At 40.7% G+C, this 16,169-nt stretch overlaps 1 protein-coding gene across 1 annotated transcript in view; it reads right to left on the bottom strand.

The window, feature by feature from the left end:
- plekhh3 (pleckstrin homology, MyTH4 and FERM domain containing H3) overlaps positions 1 to 3,709 on the bottom strand; it is a 43,502-nt gene extending 39,793 nt beyond the window's left edge. Inside the window, exon 1 of the mRNA XM_088438143.1 lies at positions 3,151 to 3,709. Within this exon, the coding sequence (XP_088294269.1) occupies positions 3,151 to 3,285 (135 nt within the window). The 5' untranslated portion in view covers positions 3,286 to 3,709. The remainder of the gene's footprint in view (positions 1 to 3,150) is intronic.
- Positions 3,710 to 16,169: the final 12,460 nt, after the last annotated feature.

Raw genomic sequence — 16,169 nt, 5'->3', positions numbered from 1 at the left:
TAAGATGTGTGTATTTTGAGGGGAGGGGTTGGCGGGGAGCGTAACGAATTGTGCCGCTCCAAGACTAGGTCAGCTGATGAAATTGGCTGGGAGTGTTTCAGCTGTGGTCTTAATTGAGAACCCGGTGTGAACTATTGACTCTGATACAGGATCCAGAGCAGAGTGAGTCAGACCAACAGGAAAGTGGATTAGAGGAAGTGCATTGATTCCTTCGCAGCAAGAAAGTCGTCAATGATCAACCAGAAGTACAAACTGATATCAAGGACATCATAAATGTCTTTGGCAAACCTATGCCCCGATGCTGCCAATTTTTTTTGGAGGAACAAACCTTGCACAGCGATCATTATCCCGCAATGATATCAAAGTCAATAAAAGAATTCCCGCAAGTGAGCGCTAATCTAATAAAGCCACGGGAGGAAGGAATCGAAAGGAAAAAGAGACGATAAAAAAGACATTAGCCTAGTGTAAGTAGTAAGTAAGTAGTAAGTCGAACACACCAGTCAAGTCCAAAATTTTCTTTTACAATTACGTTCTTTAAACGAAATATCCTGATTAGAGGTGCAAAAACTAATCAACAATTAATCGATTATCCAATTAAACTGAATCGATGAATTGTTTGGATACTTTTTTTTTAATCCGAAACTGACCGGAATCTCAGAACTTCGGCTTCAAGTAAATAAATGTTATCCGATTTCTCTCGTCCCCCTTGAAAGAATTCTTGTGTTCTTGGCGCTGCAAACATCGGCCATTTAGGCGCCTAAATGGCTGTTGAAACGTTTTTAAAGATCCAATTTACTCAGTTATTGACAAAATAATTTGCAGATGAATAACCATTAGTTTCAGCCTTAATTCTGATAAATATTGCGTTTGTGGAACATGAATTAAGCGAGAAAATCGACCTGTTTTTATCCATGTCAATTGGCGGCCATTTTGCCACTTCCTGTCGAGGGAAAAAGACATCTCGGTTGCTCAAGGTTCACAATGAACATCGGCAACTGTGATGTCAATTTCAGTCGACGGCAAACGACAAAATGACCGCCCCTGAATGGGACACTATAAAGTATCCGATTTTTTTTAACCAGCCACCAGGCACCTCGATTAGGACCTCTTTCTTAAATACAGAATTGGCGGCAGATGTGTGTTGGGTGGCTGGCCAAGCAGATGGCGCGTTATTAAACAGAGACCGAAGACGTTTGCCAAAAAAGAAGACACGGCAGCATCTCTTATGATCGCCCACGAGCAACAGATGTCACCCTTATCTGCCGCCCGCTGCTTCGGTTGAAGCAATAAGACCGTAGCGCTTATCTGTTGTCAACGTTTTCATGCTAATTGCTATGATCCCACACTGGTCTTTTACGAGTGCACTGAGGGGTCAAATGTGGACAGATAAGCAGATACGCACAATAGGTTATGGCTCCATGTGGTATTACTTACACCTGCAATTCTTTACACTTACCTACACATTCGGGGGAGGTGGAAAAAAAAACACACACAGAACTGCTTCAATGTGTCTTGGCATGTCTGTAGAACTCATTAGCTCTTCTGAATACGACCATTTGATTTGACAATGATTGCAGTCTAACACTGCAGGCCAAGATTCGCCATTTGCTTAACTTATTCAGATACATAGTTCAAGTCAAAAGTTTGTAAGCCTTCAAATTCAAAATTTTTTCCATGACTTGAAAATTTCCTTAGTTGTAGCCACGTGATTGATAGAATTATTTGCTAAACTAAGAACAAAACAAAACAATCAGTAGATTAGGTTTTAGAATTTAGATTCTTTAAAGTTTTACATGTGGCTGATACTTCATGACCTGGAACTTCAAAGCTCTGCATTTTCGAGAGTTAATATCTTGAATTTCCTGAACAATTTGAAGGTGTAGCCCAGGACTAACATTGAAACTCTTTAATGGCGGCAAATCCGATCTGATTCCGTGCACTTTTTTTCCACCTTTACGTTACAATAGTGCTTATGATAAATGTCCCATTTGAGAGCAAATTATAACAGATAATGCTAATGTTGGCTATCAAAAATTTGCAAGATAGCCATAAACAGCAACAGCTTGATAGCTCGGAGTTCTACACTGGCACAGCATCAACATAACAAACTCAAAAGTATGCCATTGTTTGGATTAGATTGATTTCTTCACAATTTATCCTTCGCATAGCCACTGGAAACAAAAAATGTAATTCAGTTCGAATCCAGGTAAGAAGGAGATCGAGATTTCCTGCGCACTGGCCCTCATGGGAAATGTAGTCATCCTTCAGACAAAACACGACCGCTTTTGTCCATCTAACGCTGCCATAAACAACAAAAAGTGAAAGTTCTCAAGTGTTGCCTTAAGAGCAGGGATTCAAGTTACTGACACTTGAAAATGCACAACTTTGACATTGTTTCCAAATTTTTGCTTGATACTAAGGCAGTTATTTTGCAAAGGGTATGTGCACAAAACACATTTTCAACGACAAAAATAATCAAATCAATCGTTCCCAGAGCAGTCCCTTTGCTTGGCCTATTTCTCTTCCATCTAATTTGCCACGCTTGATACCTCATAAGTTCCCACAGCAGTTAAAGTGAGTTTTCCTATCCATAGTGTATATTGTACAGTAAAGGGTCACATACAGATAAAAGGCCACCTAAACACGGGGCATCAACAATGCCCCTTCACAAAGGAAAGGGGGCACGCACAATACTGATCTCTCTGTGCCTGATCACATGACGAACATTACAGAGGGGACAAGGCTGCAGTCTTATTTGAGGCCAAACACACAAGGATCCCTTCAACACACTGGCGCTTGCATCAGTGTGTGTGTTTGATTGCACAATGATTCCCAAGCTCATTGCAAACCTCGGCAGCTGCACACACAAACACAAACACACACTGAGCGTTCCACCCATCACAAAGTGAGGATTTCCACAACACACATGCGCGAACACTTGGGAGATCTGTTCCTCTCAATGCGGGAAAATTGTAAAAACATTCGTAGTCCAAAGCGTACTTAATACTGTTAATGTATACTTTAAAACTTAATTTGGCTTTTAAAGCATGTCTGCTGCAATGCAAATGTATCAGTGTGCAATGCAAAACACACATAAGAGTAAAAAAGCATCAGGAGTTTTTGGAGGTGGTGCAGGTGGAGACTCCTTACCTGTCCATTGGGAGTCAAGTCGTCCTTGTGGCGCAACTCAAAAGACTCTTCCTCCTCTTTCTCCCCATAGTCCCTTCCAAGCAAACTGAAGCCTTGGCGGCAGCACAGCAACCAGCAGACACCTTGCAAAGGCATTCAAATGAGGTTAAGTGTGCCGCCTCGTCGGATCCAGGTCGAGGAATTCACGAGTGGTGCTGGTGGCGGGGCGGCCTCGGCCGGGGCAAACTCTCCATAGAGACCCCGACGACGAGGATGGTGGAAAACGATGCGATTTTCTGCTTATTACAACTGGACACGCAAGATCTCCGATTGGAAAGTGCCCGCTAAACTCAAGTCCACCTTTCTGTCCAAGAAGTTCACTCGTCCTGAAGCAGAAGCCACAAAGTGGAAAGTTAATCCCATACCAGGGAGTCGGGGGTCAAATAAAACAATAAAACGCTTCCAGGTTCTTGGAATGTCACCAAAGTCGTGTAGAATCTAGTAATAAGTTGATAAGTGACACAGGAATGCGTCACTGTCAAGCGCAAACTGCTGCACTGAAGCGCGCGCGTGCTGTGGCAGAAGCAAGCTCATGGTAGCCACAAACCACGCCCACAGACTTCCTTCTACATACTGATTGGTCGAGAGCATACACTCCCCGCAGCGTCATCGCTACATGACACGCCCTGCGTGTTATCACGTGTTCTGAGGTGACGAAGCTGTTCCAATCCTGAACATCACCATGACGTGGAATGCTTAATGTGCCGTGCACATGTGCCTATTATATCTTAAAAATATGATTAACTCAACTGCTATATGTTATATATTGTCGGACAAATAGCATAATTGTTTTAAGTCATATTTCTATGTTTTTGGAAAACGAGTAAAAAAAAAATTGATCACACGTTCGGATTTTATTTGTAGTTTTTTTTTTCTTTCGATAAGTTTCTTATTGTTTCCAAATATATTCGACAGACAGACAGACAGACAGACAGACAGACAGACAGACAGACAGACAGACAGACAGATAGATAGATAGATAGATAGATAGATAGATAGATAGATAGATAGATAGATAGATAGATAGATAGATAGATAGATAGATAGATAGATAGATAGATTCAACCTTGGATTTTTATTTCTGACCATTCAAGGTTTACCTTGCAATTTTTCTTAAAATTTTGGGCCGTGATTTTCACTTCAAAAAATGGATAATTAGATGAAACAATGGTCAGCATTTAAATATTTACATTGAAATAAATATGCATTTACTGCAACTAACTTTTCATCATAGCATAAAAAGTTGAGGCTATCATTGCAAAGCCAAACACATTATTCCCAGGCAGCTGCTAGCAAGGACGCTGATAATGAACCCATAACAAAGGTAGGAATAATTAACACATAATAGAATGGAATTTGGAGAGCTTCAGAGAATTTGCACTTCAGACTTGGCAGTCAATAATAATATAAAAGCTTTTTTAAATTAAATGATTAAATTGTGATTAATCAGAATAAAAAATATTGTTTTGACAGCATATATATATATATATATATATATATATATATATATATATATATATATATATATAAATAGTAAAATTAAACAAAGCATTCATCTGTTCGATCGCAGATGGATCATGTCTACTGTGGATAGCACATGCTAAACATTACACAGTTAGAATAAACCAAATATTTGAACCATAAACGAAAGCGGCAGCGTGTACCCGTTGAAATGTGTGTACTCGTTGAAATGATTGTGCATGGTAAATTTAAAGTTGGCTTTGCTTTGTTGACATTTGCACATCCTAGTAAGAGCGCGACTGACACGCGAGCGGCTTTCCGACTTTTTGAACTTTTAAAGAAGTCATCCTGCATCACGCTTCTTTTCTAGCAGCACCCTTCCACTTAACTGAACAAGCCGTCGACCGAGAGAGTGCGGTGGAGGGCTGGTGTACTAAATCCAGACACGTGATACGCACAGCCCCTGGGTGCTCGTGCTTATTTCCCCCCTTAATATCCCTTCATTTCCCCCCTCTCAGCTACGTGCAAACTCCCCAGAAGCTCAGAGTCAGCTCGTTTTAACTCCTTCCTCACCAGGAAGAAAGGCCTGCGATGGCGCAACCGAGAATATAACGCACATATAACATTATTAAAGTATACATTAGCACGGCGCAGTAAACCCTTTAGACCCCCCGAGGTCGCAGTAGAATCAATACACACTCTCATAGATGCACCTTTTCACTGTGACAGCCCCTCACCCATACTTTCAAACCATGCCCCACATTGAATCCTCAATGAGAAACAGTCAATTTTTCTAATGCATGCAGCAGTCACATTCAATATTTCTCCAACTGCCGTCTTCAAAGTACAGGAGATAAACCCCATCCCCCATCTTCAAACGCCATCCCAGTTTCTGCAAGGCAGAATCATCTTGGACCAGATCCTCCCCCATATCCCAAAACAATACGCTGGGGGCCCTCCTCTGCTCCCACAGACATGCTTGGAACATATGTTTTATTTTTAGAGCTCACTCCCCTCGGTTTAAAACAAAAAAAAGGGAAAATCCCTTCATGGTTTTTGCGGGTTTTGGTAGAGTGTATAAGCGCTCAAATATCAAACCAAGATACAAATGAAGATCTGTCCAATATCCCACGCGTGTCTTCCAGGTCCACCTCTCAAATATAACCCGATACGGTCTGGAACGGGCCACTCGATTTGTTTGGGCACCTTCTGTGAATTTCAAGTACAGTACTTCCTGGGGGAGGCCTCAACGCGACGTGAAAGGACGGTGAGGTGCTGTGAGGCGTGCGCACACATATTCCCCAACGCTGAGGGAGAGAAATCTTTGTATGGCCGGTATTATGTTTTCAAAATCTCAAACTCCCCCCTACATCCTGTCGGTTTCTCCCGCTTGTTGAAACGGAGAGCGCAAAGTTTCCACTGGAGACGCTGAGGAGATACTGCTACAAGAAAGGCAACATTAGGAGGCAATTTTCCCTCTCGAGCTACAATAAATGTCAGGCTTTCCAAAATATAATGTATTAGCATAGCAATGGCATAACCTGCTCATAAAATAATCATATGCAGAAGTAATAAATCCAAAAACCAATTGCTGTGAAACGAGGTCCCTGAGAACCACTTTGTGCATGGACAAAACTATTGGGGCACATGGTCAGGAAGTGAAAATGGAAAATGGGCAGTTTACACACACAGCTGGGAAGACTTTGTATTAGATTTCATAGAAGCATCCGTGGGGATTTGTACCCATTTAATCCAGCCTACTAACTTGTCGCGACTGTTTAAGAGGAATCTTCTACAACAAATAAGATTTATATAAGATTTATATATATATATATATATATATATATATATATATATATATATATATATATATATATATATATATATATATATAATTTTTTTCATTATATACTATTGTTCAGTCCTCGTGTGTACGTGTTATTTTTACAACTGAGTGACCTATCTAAATTGTTAAAAATCGCTCGCAAACTTTCACAATGCAATGCTAATGGTTGAACCAACATGCTAATTTGGGGGTACAAGGATTACGCACAACAACAGCGATAGCACAAGGATGCAAATGTTTCTTACACAGGATTTAAGGGAAGATTCTTTTACAAATGATTTTAAAGATTGTAATAGTAGGAGTTTAGTGGAACTGTTTCTGTGTCTATCTGTGAAAGCAGATAGTAATAACTGGAGAATTTTTTTTGACTGTTCATTTTTACAATAAAGATGTTATTGACCATCCACTAGTGTTTTATTTGTCTTTTCATTGTTACAGGAAGCTTACATTAACAAATGCCTTTTCAGATGGTGTAACACATTAGTACTTGTGCTAATGATGTGGATACACTTGCATATTAATCATTTGAAAATTTGCAACAGACACACAATCTGTTGATTTTGGCTAGGCCTCCTTGCCAAAATACATAATTGGCAATGGATCAACCTCAAGCTATAACTGTCATTTTGAAGTGATGAAGTTAACCAACCCAATATTTGGGTCAATGTGAGTGCAGGCTAGCACGCGAACGCTGCTAGCTAGTGGCTAATTTATACTAGACGCAACTATAACAGGGCCTGAACCTCTAGTAAACACAGGCAACAGGCAAACGTAATTAAGGGATTTGTTAGCACCCTGAATTGGAAATTGAACGAAGATTTGAATTGAAGATCTAAGACAAATTGTGATGTTTGTCTTGAGTGACCGGAGCAACGGTTGTAGGAGAGAGACTCGTCAATCTGTTATGCTGAGACGCTCTGCCAGAAGCAACGTCAAAATAAAAGTATACCAAGGTATTTGTGTCAGGGAAAACTAAGGTTTATTTTGAAGGTGGCCTCCTCACAGAATTTTCCAGCCTGTTTTACTATCATACGGCGCATTAACAATTGTTGCTCTGATTGGCTTGGCATATTTTTGATTACATGTAGAGGGATGTTTTTTTTTTGTTTTTTTTTTGGACCACTCAATGCTGCTCTTGGTTTAAAGATGCAGGTTTAAAACGTGTTAAAGTAACACTTAAAGTTACACTTTAACACATTTAATGTAAATGAAGAGCACCTAGAGGAGTACAAGAAAACCAAAAGTGCTTCATGAGGCCTCATTTCCCCATGACTAGTGTACACTAATAAGCAGAAAAAAATGCCCCGAGCTTTTGTGTGAACCGAAGTACTGGTTTGAGCCAATTTGTTATCAATATCACGCCAAGCCAAATGAATGTAAGGGATGGTTCTTTTCCAAACCCTGATTGTTCTCAATCAATCATGTCTCAAAATTTTTTGTCCATTTGGCTCGAGAGATCACGTGTAGAGCTGATTGGAGACAGAGGCGCTCTCCGTTGCGCGCCTCTCCGTCTGGCTCCGACTGTTCCCTTTCGTCTCCGAGCCGGTTTGATCCTGTTTCTCCGCAAGCTCGCGTCGTAGCCAGGACCGTACGTTGGTGAGCCAGATTGATTGTCAACAGAACGGGATGTGAAATCCAGCCTGCCAAAGTAAAGCCGGCTCACATTCTGGGAGGGTACACTGTTGGGCTTTCTTTGGCTGCATCTTTGGGAGTTTGTGCTTTTGAGGTTTCATTTGTGATATGAGCTTCCCAGAGCCTGCCACATAAAGGAATTATTCACTCTCTTGTGAACTTTTTCTCCAAGGTTATCTGACAACCTCCTCACTCGGGATTTAGGAAAGGAACCGAGCCCCTGTGACCCCCCCCCCCCCCCCCCCCCCCCCAACACGCACATGACTCAGACGGGATATCCTCTCCGCACAGTCCAGCATTGAACTTAGCGCTCATCCTGGTGCGCTACGACCAGAACGGTCCGTCCGGGTCCAGTAAGAGGCGGAGCCAAGAGCTGCTGGCTGTGTCTCGACGAACAAGAGGGCTGCTGTTCCGAGTCCCCTTGGGTGCTGGTAACAGGATAGGCCTGCCGCCGGAGCCACTTGACCCCCCCCCTCCCCAAACTGTGCATCATCCAGCTGTGCGTGCGGATCGCGTGTGACAGTCGGTCTGCGGAGGTGCAAAATTAGGGTGGAATGACGATGATGAAGGGAGATAATTATATCAACGACAAAGAAATGAGAACCATCTGCCTCTCACTGCACGCACTCAAAGAAGCTCTCCACTTTTGAGATTATTTTTTTCTTAGATGGGAGACAGTGGAATTGCAAGTTTCGGATGGGCACATCTGTTCTTGAGTGGGCATCGGGCAGATGTCCAACAAGCATTCTCAGCTTCAACTTGCAAACCTTCTGGCATATATCATGATTACAGTAACCCTGAGCATTCCACAATCTGGCTTCTTCTGTCAAGTGCCTAGTTCTCAGGTTTTAGGAATTCTAAGGATGGGCAATGGGGTTGCTCTTAAGTTCAGAGGAGACTTGTCTTTGAGTGTCAACTTAGGCCAAGGAGTGATCATAGAGCAGGAAAATGTGTTTCTGCAGAAGATTTGGATATAAAAGGAGAAAAGCATGCATATCATTGCCTACTGCCAACCCTATTGAGAGTATGAATAGACTATTATATAATAAAAAGTGTCTTGATGCTTTTTAAAGCTGTGACAGGACCAGTACAGTTTATTTTCAAATTAAGAGCAAATGAATTGAATGATAAAGCAACTTATTGCAAATATGTGACTCGCCTCTAATTGACTAAGTTTACACGGATGTGTATAGTCATTAGTGGCATAATTTTTTGTCAGATGATGTTACATGATTTTTTTTTTGAAGGTGCTAAAAAAATACCCCTGGAGATACCACTAGAAATATACAGTACTGTAGTTCAAAAGTTTAATAACACAGACATGGATGACAGCACTGTATGAAGTCTTTTTTCATTCAAAAGTAAGTCTGGAATGCCAATTGTCCATGTGGTCTGAAGCAATTTAATGCTGTTTATTGCCGTGAAAGGAACAGTATATGTTTGTTTTCAAATTAAGAGCAAATGAATTGGAAGATGCCCCTTATTAGCATATGTGTAATAGTGACCCCTTTGCAAAATATTGCATGCCTTTAATTTGTTAAGTTTTACACGGATGTGTACCTTTATTAGTGGCACACTTTTCTGGCAAGGAAATAAACAAATGATGTTAAACAAAATGCATTTCCTGGGGTTGCTGAAAACATAGGCAATAAAATATGATAATAATAATACATAGTATAATAATAATAATATTTAATTAGACAAGGATGGCACAGGACTGTCTGTTTTACAGTAAGTCTTTTTTAAGTAAAGAAATGCTCTGCACGGATTTAGTGTAATTTGGCTGAAAAAAAAATCACAGGGGGTACATAATTAAAAATAGTTTGACAGCCACTACAAAAGGAACTGTTGTTTTGGGTGTCAATTTAAGAGTCATCATAGAGCAGCGGCAGTAGATGTTTCATTATGAGGGTCATCCCCTGACCTAAACCCTATTAAGGGTCTTTTAAAAATTTCCTCGTGTGAAAAAAGTTATATTAGTGGCTGGCCTTTTATACTCACAGATACAAAAGCAAGGTTCCTACAGTTGTAATAGGATACGTTTGATATGAAGATAAGGTCTAACCTCTGTGACCGCAAAAATCTGGCGCAAAGTCTTCCTTGTTCTTATCTGAGCTTAAACCCCTAATGGTTTCCTCCATTTTCAACCCAATGTCTGCCTGTCCCAATACCTTTGTCTCCACATTGTATTTCCAGTGTGACTCTTGAGTTGCCGGGAAACGTCCTGGAACATTTCAAGGCTCCACTTAGCGAGAATACCGAGTGAGGATGTGAGACCACAAGTCGTTAAATTTCTATCAAGGCGTGTTGAAGGTCATCAAAAAGTTGACCTGCCAGCTTCCAAGTCGTGACTCACATCCACGTCCCCGCCGCGAGCTCTCCAGTGGGCCAAGTGTGTTATTCGAGGCGCCGTCACAGCCGCCCGCCGTCGTTATATAATGACTCTCTACAAAAGGCTGGCTCCACAATTCACCCGTTTCTGGAATTGTAAAATGTGACATTCTGTGGCGGCGCGCGGCACGCTTGAAAACGAAAGAAGACATAATAGCACATTTTGACGTTATCTGTAACTGTCATCAAGTAGGAAAAGCTTATGGCCGTTGTACTGGAATCAGGGAGACGAAGATAGGGAAGAGGCGGAGGGGGGTTGAAAAGCAGCAGATAAAATGCCAGAGCAGAACGACAGATACTTCTTATTTCACATAAACCTAACTTCTACTTACTTCCAGCAACTAGCCCGCATGCAGCCTATTTCAAACTAGAAGAAGTTCTTAGCTAACTGGTTTTAGATTCAGCCATGTCCTAGCTAGCTTGACATTACCAGTTTGGGCTTCCATTGTGACAAACTCGGCAAAAAAAAAAAAAATACAATATAAGTGCCATTGAAATACACTACATATAAAAAAGAAGTAAAACAGTCAGCTAGGCTAGCAAAAGTTTTCTTACTATCGAGAAAAACAAGAACATGACGATGCCATTTTTCATTAACCTGTTAACCAGTGTTACTTCCTACTTTGCTGTACTGAGAAAGACGCAGGATAACAGAAGCTAAATATATATATCTATATATCTATATATCTATATATCTATATATATATATATATATATATATATATATATATATATATATATATATATATATAAATATATAGTTACAGTAGAGATCTGTTCATAAACGTAATTATTAAAAAATATTTGTCCCCCAAAAAATAATCAACATAAAGTGTCAGACCTGTTCTCAAAAAGAAATAATTATAAATAAATATTTGCCCACAGAAAAATATTCAACTTAAAGTGTACTCTTTTCGGATCATCGAATAAATCATTAACTTGACAGGTAACGAGAGGTGGATCATGACAAGTTGGGTCGAACCATGCTAGTATTTGAGAGAATCTGTACACACACGTTTATATGCTTGCGAGAGAAAGTAGCTGCTGCTGGGTGCTTTAAAAGCCCTAAATTGTTTTTTGAGTTAAAAGCAAACGGTCATTTTTGCGACTTTAACAAGTCTTTAAAATGTCATAGCTTCCTTAATCCCTGTGCAATATTTTGACCATTTTTGTGTCATTGTATTCCACATCATTTTTGCATGATTTTATCCAACTGTTGTCACCATCTGGGTGAAATTTCTGCTTCCATTTGTCAAATGCTTTTGGATGTGATGCCTTCGATCAAGGGATTGGACAAAATATGGCATGAGGGATAAAAAAAACCCAAATCTTTTAATTTGTTGTCACATATCATTCCTCCATATCCAACATGGCAATCCTACTAACCATCCAACCAAATGGCACAGCAACACCCAGAGCCCCTTTGACGCTCAACAACAGCAATTATAAACAGCCGACGCGTGTGGCGCTAATGATTGCAGCGAGGCCGAAGAAATCTTATTGGCGGTTAGTCTGAGCCGGGCAGAGAGCCAGCCAGCCATTTGGGCTATTTTTAGCCTGCTGACTCAAGCGAAAGCGGGGCAGAATGAAGAACTGATGACACGATGCCAAAATTTGAACCTGGGCCGGATTAGTACCGCACGTTCGCAAGAGAGCATAGTGGAGACAAGGAGCTCTGTATCGGCGCAAAAATCAATCAATAAATAAAAAGATCAAAAGTTCCAGTCAACTTTGACGGTGGTCACCATGGAGAAGCACAGAAAAAAGGGCCGCAAAAACTTTTGTGCAGATTTGTTTATATGTTGCTTTGGATATCCATTCAAAAACACAAATTATACTGGATACCGAGCACCTAAGCAAAATAGTTCGCAACTAAGTGAAATAGCATTTAAAACTTCTTTCTGGCTGACTGTAATCTATGTGTGTGTGTTGTCTCATGTTTCTCCCCCAGGACTAGGTCCAGGCTGTTGCTAGGTGCCGTGACCTCCAAAAGCAACACATTTGCGGATGCGGACAGTGCACCCTGCAAGGAGAAGGGCTGTATTTTGTTACCCACTCCCCCCTACGCACAACCACCGATACACACTTAAACACACCCTTAAACACCCAACGGCGGTTTTAACACACATTTCCTGTGCGGCAATGAAGATTCATAATCCGAAAGTGAGCTTTTGTTTGGTTTGGACCGCAGTTTGGAGCGTGACATCAATGTAAAAATGGTTTGCGTCCAACTCTTTTCTCCTTTGGGCTTTTTTTGCTGCACACTCCTTGCAGGTGCAACTGTCATGTTGTCGGTCATTTGCCCCAGTCAGCACTTTAGGCCCAAGGCGGAGCCACCAAAGAGCAAAGACGGTTGGCAAACAAACTAGAAGGCAGACTAAATAACCGCGGCGGCTTGTGCATACGTGTGTCTGTGTGGTCGAGGATTTGCTTTTGTGTACACATGCGTGGTGTGTTACAAGTGGCGCACAATGGGGACAAAAGTATCTTGTCGCCGTGCGTATCTGTCAGGCCACAGCTGTTGATGGGTTTTCAAATTTATGCAGGTGTGTGTGCATGGAACTTGGATAGAAAAGTGTTCATAAGCAAAATGAATGGGTGATGAAGTGATAAAAAGGTGTCAACGATTAGCAACCTCACGGACACAAAAAGGCCATGTTCAGGCCCGGAGTGAGTAATTTGGACATCCTGGAGAATTCTCGCTGGGCGGTTACAATACACTACATGTGAATCGATCAAACGTACTAGGCTCATACTAAGGCAAACCACAGTGAGTGATAATTCTTTTTTCTTTCTTTCTACTTTTGTTTTGAAATCATGTATCTACTGTGATTATATATATTAAATCAATCAATCTATCAGTGGGTTACTTGACTCGTAATGGCAATAAAGTGTGATGTGAATGCCCCACTCAATTACTGTTGCTTCTGTAAGGTTAGCGTCAGTCTGCTAAGTAATCTACCGGAAGTAGTGTGAATATATTTCAAAACAAGAGCATAAACAGGAAATGGGTTATGTTTTGTCCTTTTGTATAATTGTTCACATTAACGTCCTGCTCTTTTAATCAAATCCAAAAGCAATTGTATATCAATATTAATGGAGGAAACAGTTGTCTAGTTTAATTACGAGGGTAAAACTGTATACAGTTTCCATGGTTTATAATTAAGGTGTTATTTGTTTCTATCTCTCTTTGTTTCTATCTATACCGTAGGTCCGACTCAGGAGGAAAATATATCAAGAAAAATAGCGAAATAAACCTGGAATAGATAGTCATAAATGAAAATCCACATAGGACACGTTGAGTTTTTGTTTTATATAAATAAAAATTGTAGGTTTTTGATTGGTCTCGCTTAAAAGAAGAAAAATGGCGACGTGAACCTGCAATATAGGTCTAAAAAGTAAATCATGCTATCTAAAGAAGTGCAGTTTTGTAAAAGAAAGCTCAAAGAAAGCCTGAATTGGACTACCTCCCTGGTTGGGATACGATACCATATCAGCTTTGAATATCAACAAAATACCGAAGGATTGTCACTTCCAGAACGTGAAAGGTCAAAGGAGGTTCAGGCGGTGCACGGACACATGAAGGCCCGGCTGCTGTCACAACTCCGTTTACGGCTACCGGTGGGAAGCCGTGACAGCAGGTTCTCATGGGAGCCGGCCAACATAAACACTCGTCCCGACGAGAACCCTGCTGAATTCCTAAGTTTCCCAACAGGCCTCTGTCAGCGTTATCTGCCTGTGTTTTGAGCTGATCCCACACACACGTTAGACAGCTGAAGGTTCGTCCATCCATCTTTGTGACATGTCACGCTCGGCCATGATAACAGATCAGCATAACTATCACATGGAAACATCTGGGCACGAGCTGTGACCCGGTGTAGTTGCCCTTGGTTGTACTTAGACTGGCTCTCCATTGTCGTGCGTGTGTATGTGTGTGTGTTAGAGCGCAACCCCTATGGAAAACGTACACGGCTAGAATGGGGGCAGACCAAAGCGCTATCTGGTGAGAAACAAGCTCCATTTGTGTTTGTGTGCAAAATAAGCGGGCGCTTCAGTGCACATGACCGCCAGGCATGTTTTGAAGATGCTCGTTTAATTAGATGAAAGAATAAACTAAGTCCAGAACTCCAAGAGTATTTCCAAAAGGCCACCGGGAAAGAAAGGAAAGGCAATGGCGGCCTCTAGTGGTGTTTTGTTGTAGCTACAGAGTTGAGCCAAAAATAGTTTTTTCTTTCTTTCTTTCTTTCTTTCTTTCTTTCTTTCTTTCTTTCTTTCTTTCTTTCTTTCTTTCTTAAAAAAAATATATATATATTCTAAAACAGTAACAGTAAGGTCAATACTTAATCATGTGGGAGGAGAATGCCATAAAAATTGACAATGAGAGTGCATGAGGATTTTGCTTGTTTTCATTTTGAATCGTATCCAATGCAAAACGGAAATTTTTCTGACATTAAAATGGCTTCAAATATGACCAGCAGCTATAGCCCACTGAGTATTGATATTTTATGCAAGAGCAGAGGTGGCCCAAATATTAGGCAAGCCCCATCGCTAGAAAAAAAAGGAAAAACACAAATGTCGCTGCATATGTTCTGCAGATGTTTCATTTTCATTCAACACAAATATAATATGCCTGCTGACATGGAGGACGACAAAAATATGAAAACATTTACTGTTGAGATATTATTTCAGAGTATTTCTAAACATTTCATTTAAATTGGGCCTCAAAATTATTAATCTATCATTAAAAATGGTTATTGATTAATGTGATGAGAGATTATTTGTCAATCAAATGGTGCAGCTCTAATTGTTACGTGATGTCTTTGTTATATCATAAGGCTAAACATTAGTCCACTTACAGCACTTTGTATGGAACAATACGTGTCTTCAAGCGCACATCTAAAACGCACACGCAGAACCAAAAAGTAACACACAGTAAGTTAAAATCAAAAATAGGATTGCGAAGATTTAAACGATATTAGTGTCAGTGTGCTTTTTAGATGAATCAAATGAATGATTATCCACTGATCGTAGCACGCAAAACGCAGCTGGACAATTGAGCAATCTGATTGACCGTTAGCTAGCAAATCAGTGCATGAGATAAGCAGAGTATAAGATCATGTATAAAAAAATAACGGTGAAAATTGCGATAGTATACAGTATATCACTTTTTTTTCCTTTTACTTTGGTTTTGTGCAACCCTCACCACCCCACTGAAAATAACTCTAGCCACGTCGCTGCTTTTAAGCAACTCCAACATATTTTTTTGACATAATGTGACTATGAGTACCTTGTCTGTGTTGCACTGTAAAATCATTTTAGCATTCAGATGAGAGATTTAGCTCCATGTGCACATGACTAATCATATAGACTGAGAAAGGTCAAGAGTCAAAGGGGGGAACAGATGGTGGGCCTGACCCACCTTCTGCATGTACAAGTACAGGAGGGCTTATGTAATGATTGTCTTGCCATCGGCTATTTCATTTGTTTTGTTTTAGCAGAGTATAGAACCAGTCTGTACTGGTATTCCAGTTTGGGCAAACTGGAGGGTGGGGGTGGGGGGGGGGGGGGGGGGATGGTGGTGTTAGAGGAGCTTACAAACAATCTGATTTGATTGAAAACAGGAGCAAATCCGCGCACACAGGCATTCAAT

This window comes from Hippichthys cyanospilos, chromosome 16 (assembly GCF_059441005.1).
Source record: "Hippichthys cyanospilos isolate Australia breed blue-spotted pipefish chromosome 16, RoL_Hcya_1.0, whole genome shotgun sequence".
Taxonomy (NCBI): Eukaryota; Metazoa; Chordata; class Actinopteri; order Syngnathiformes; family Syngnathidae; genus Hippichthys; species Hippichthys cyanospilos.
The sequence above is the reverse complement of the archived record's forward strand: the minus strand, read 5'-3'. Positions and strand labels throughout refer to the sequence as shown.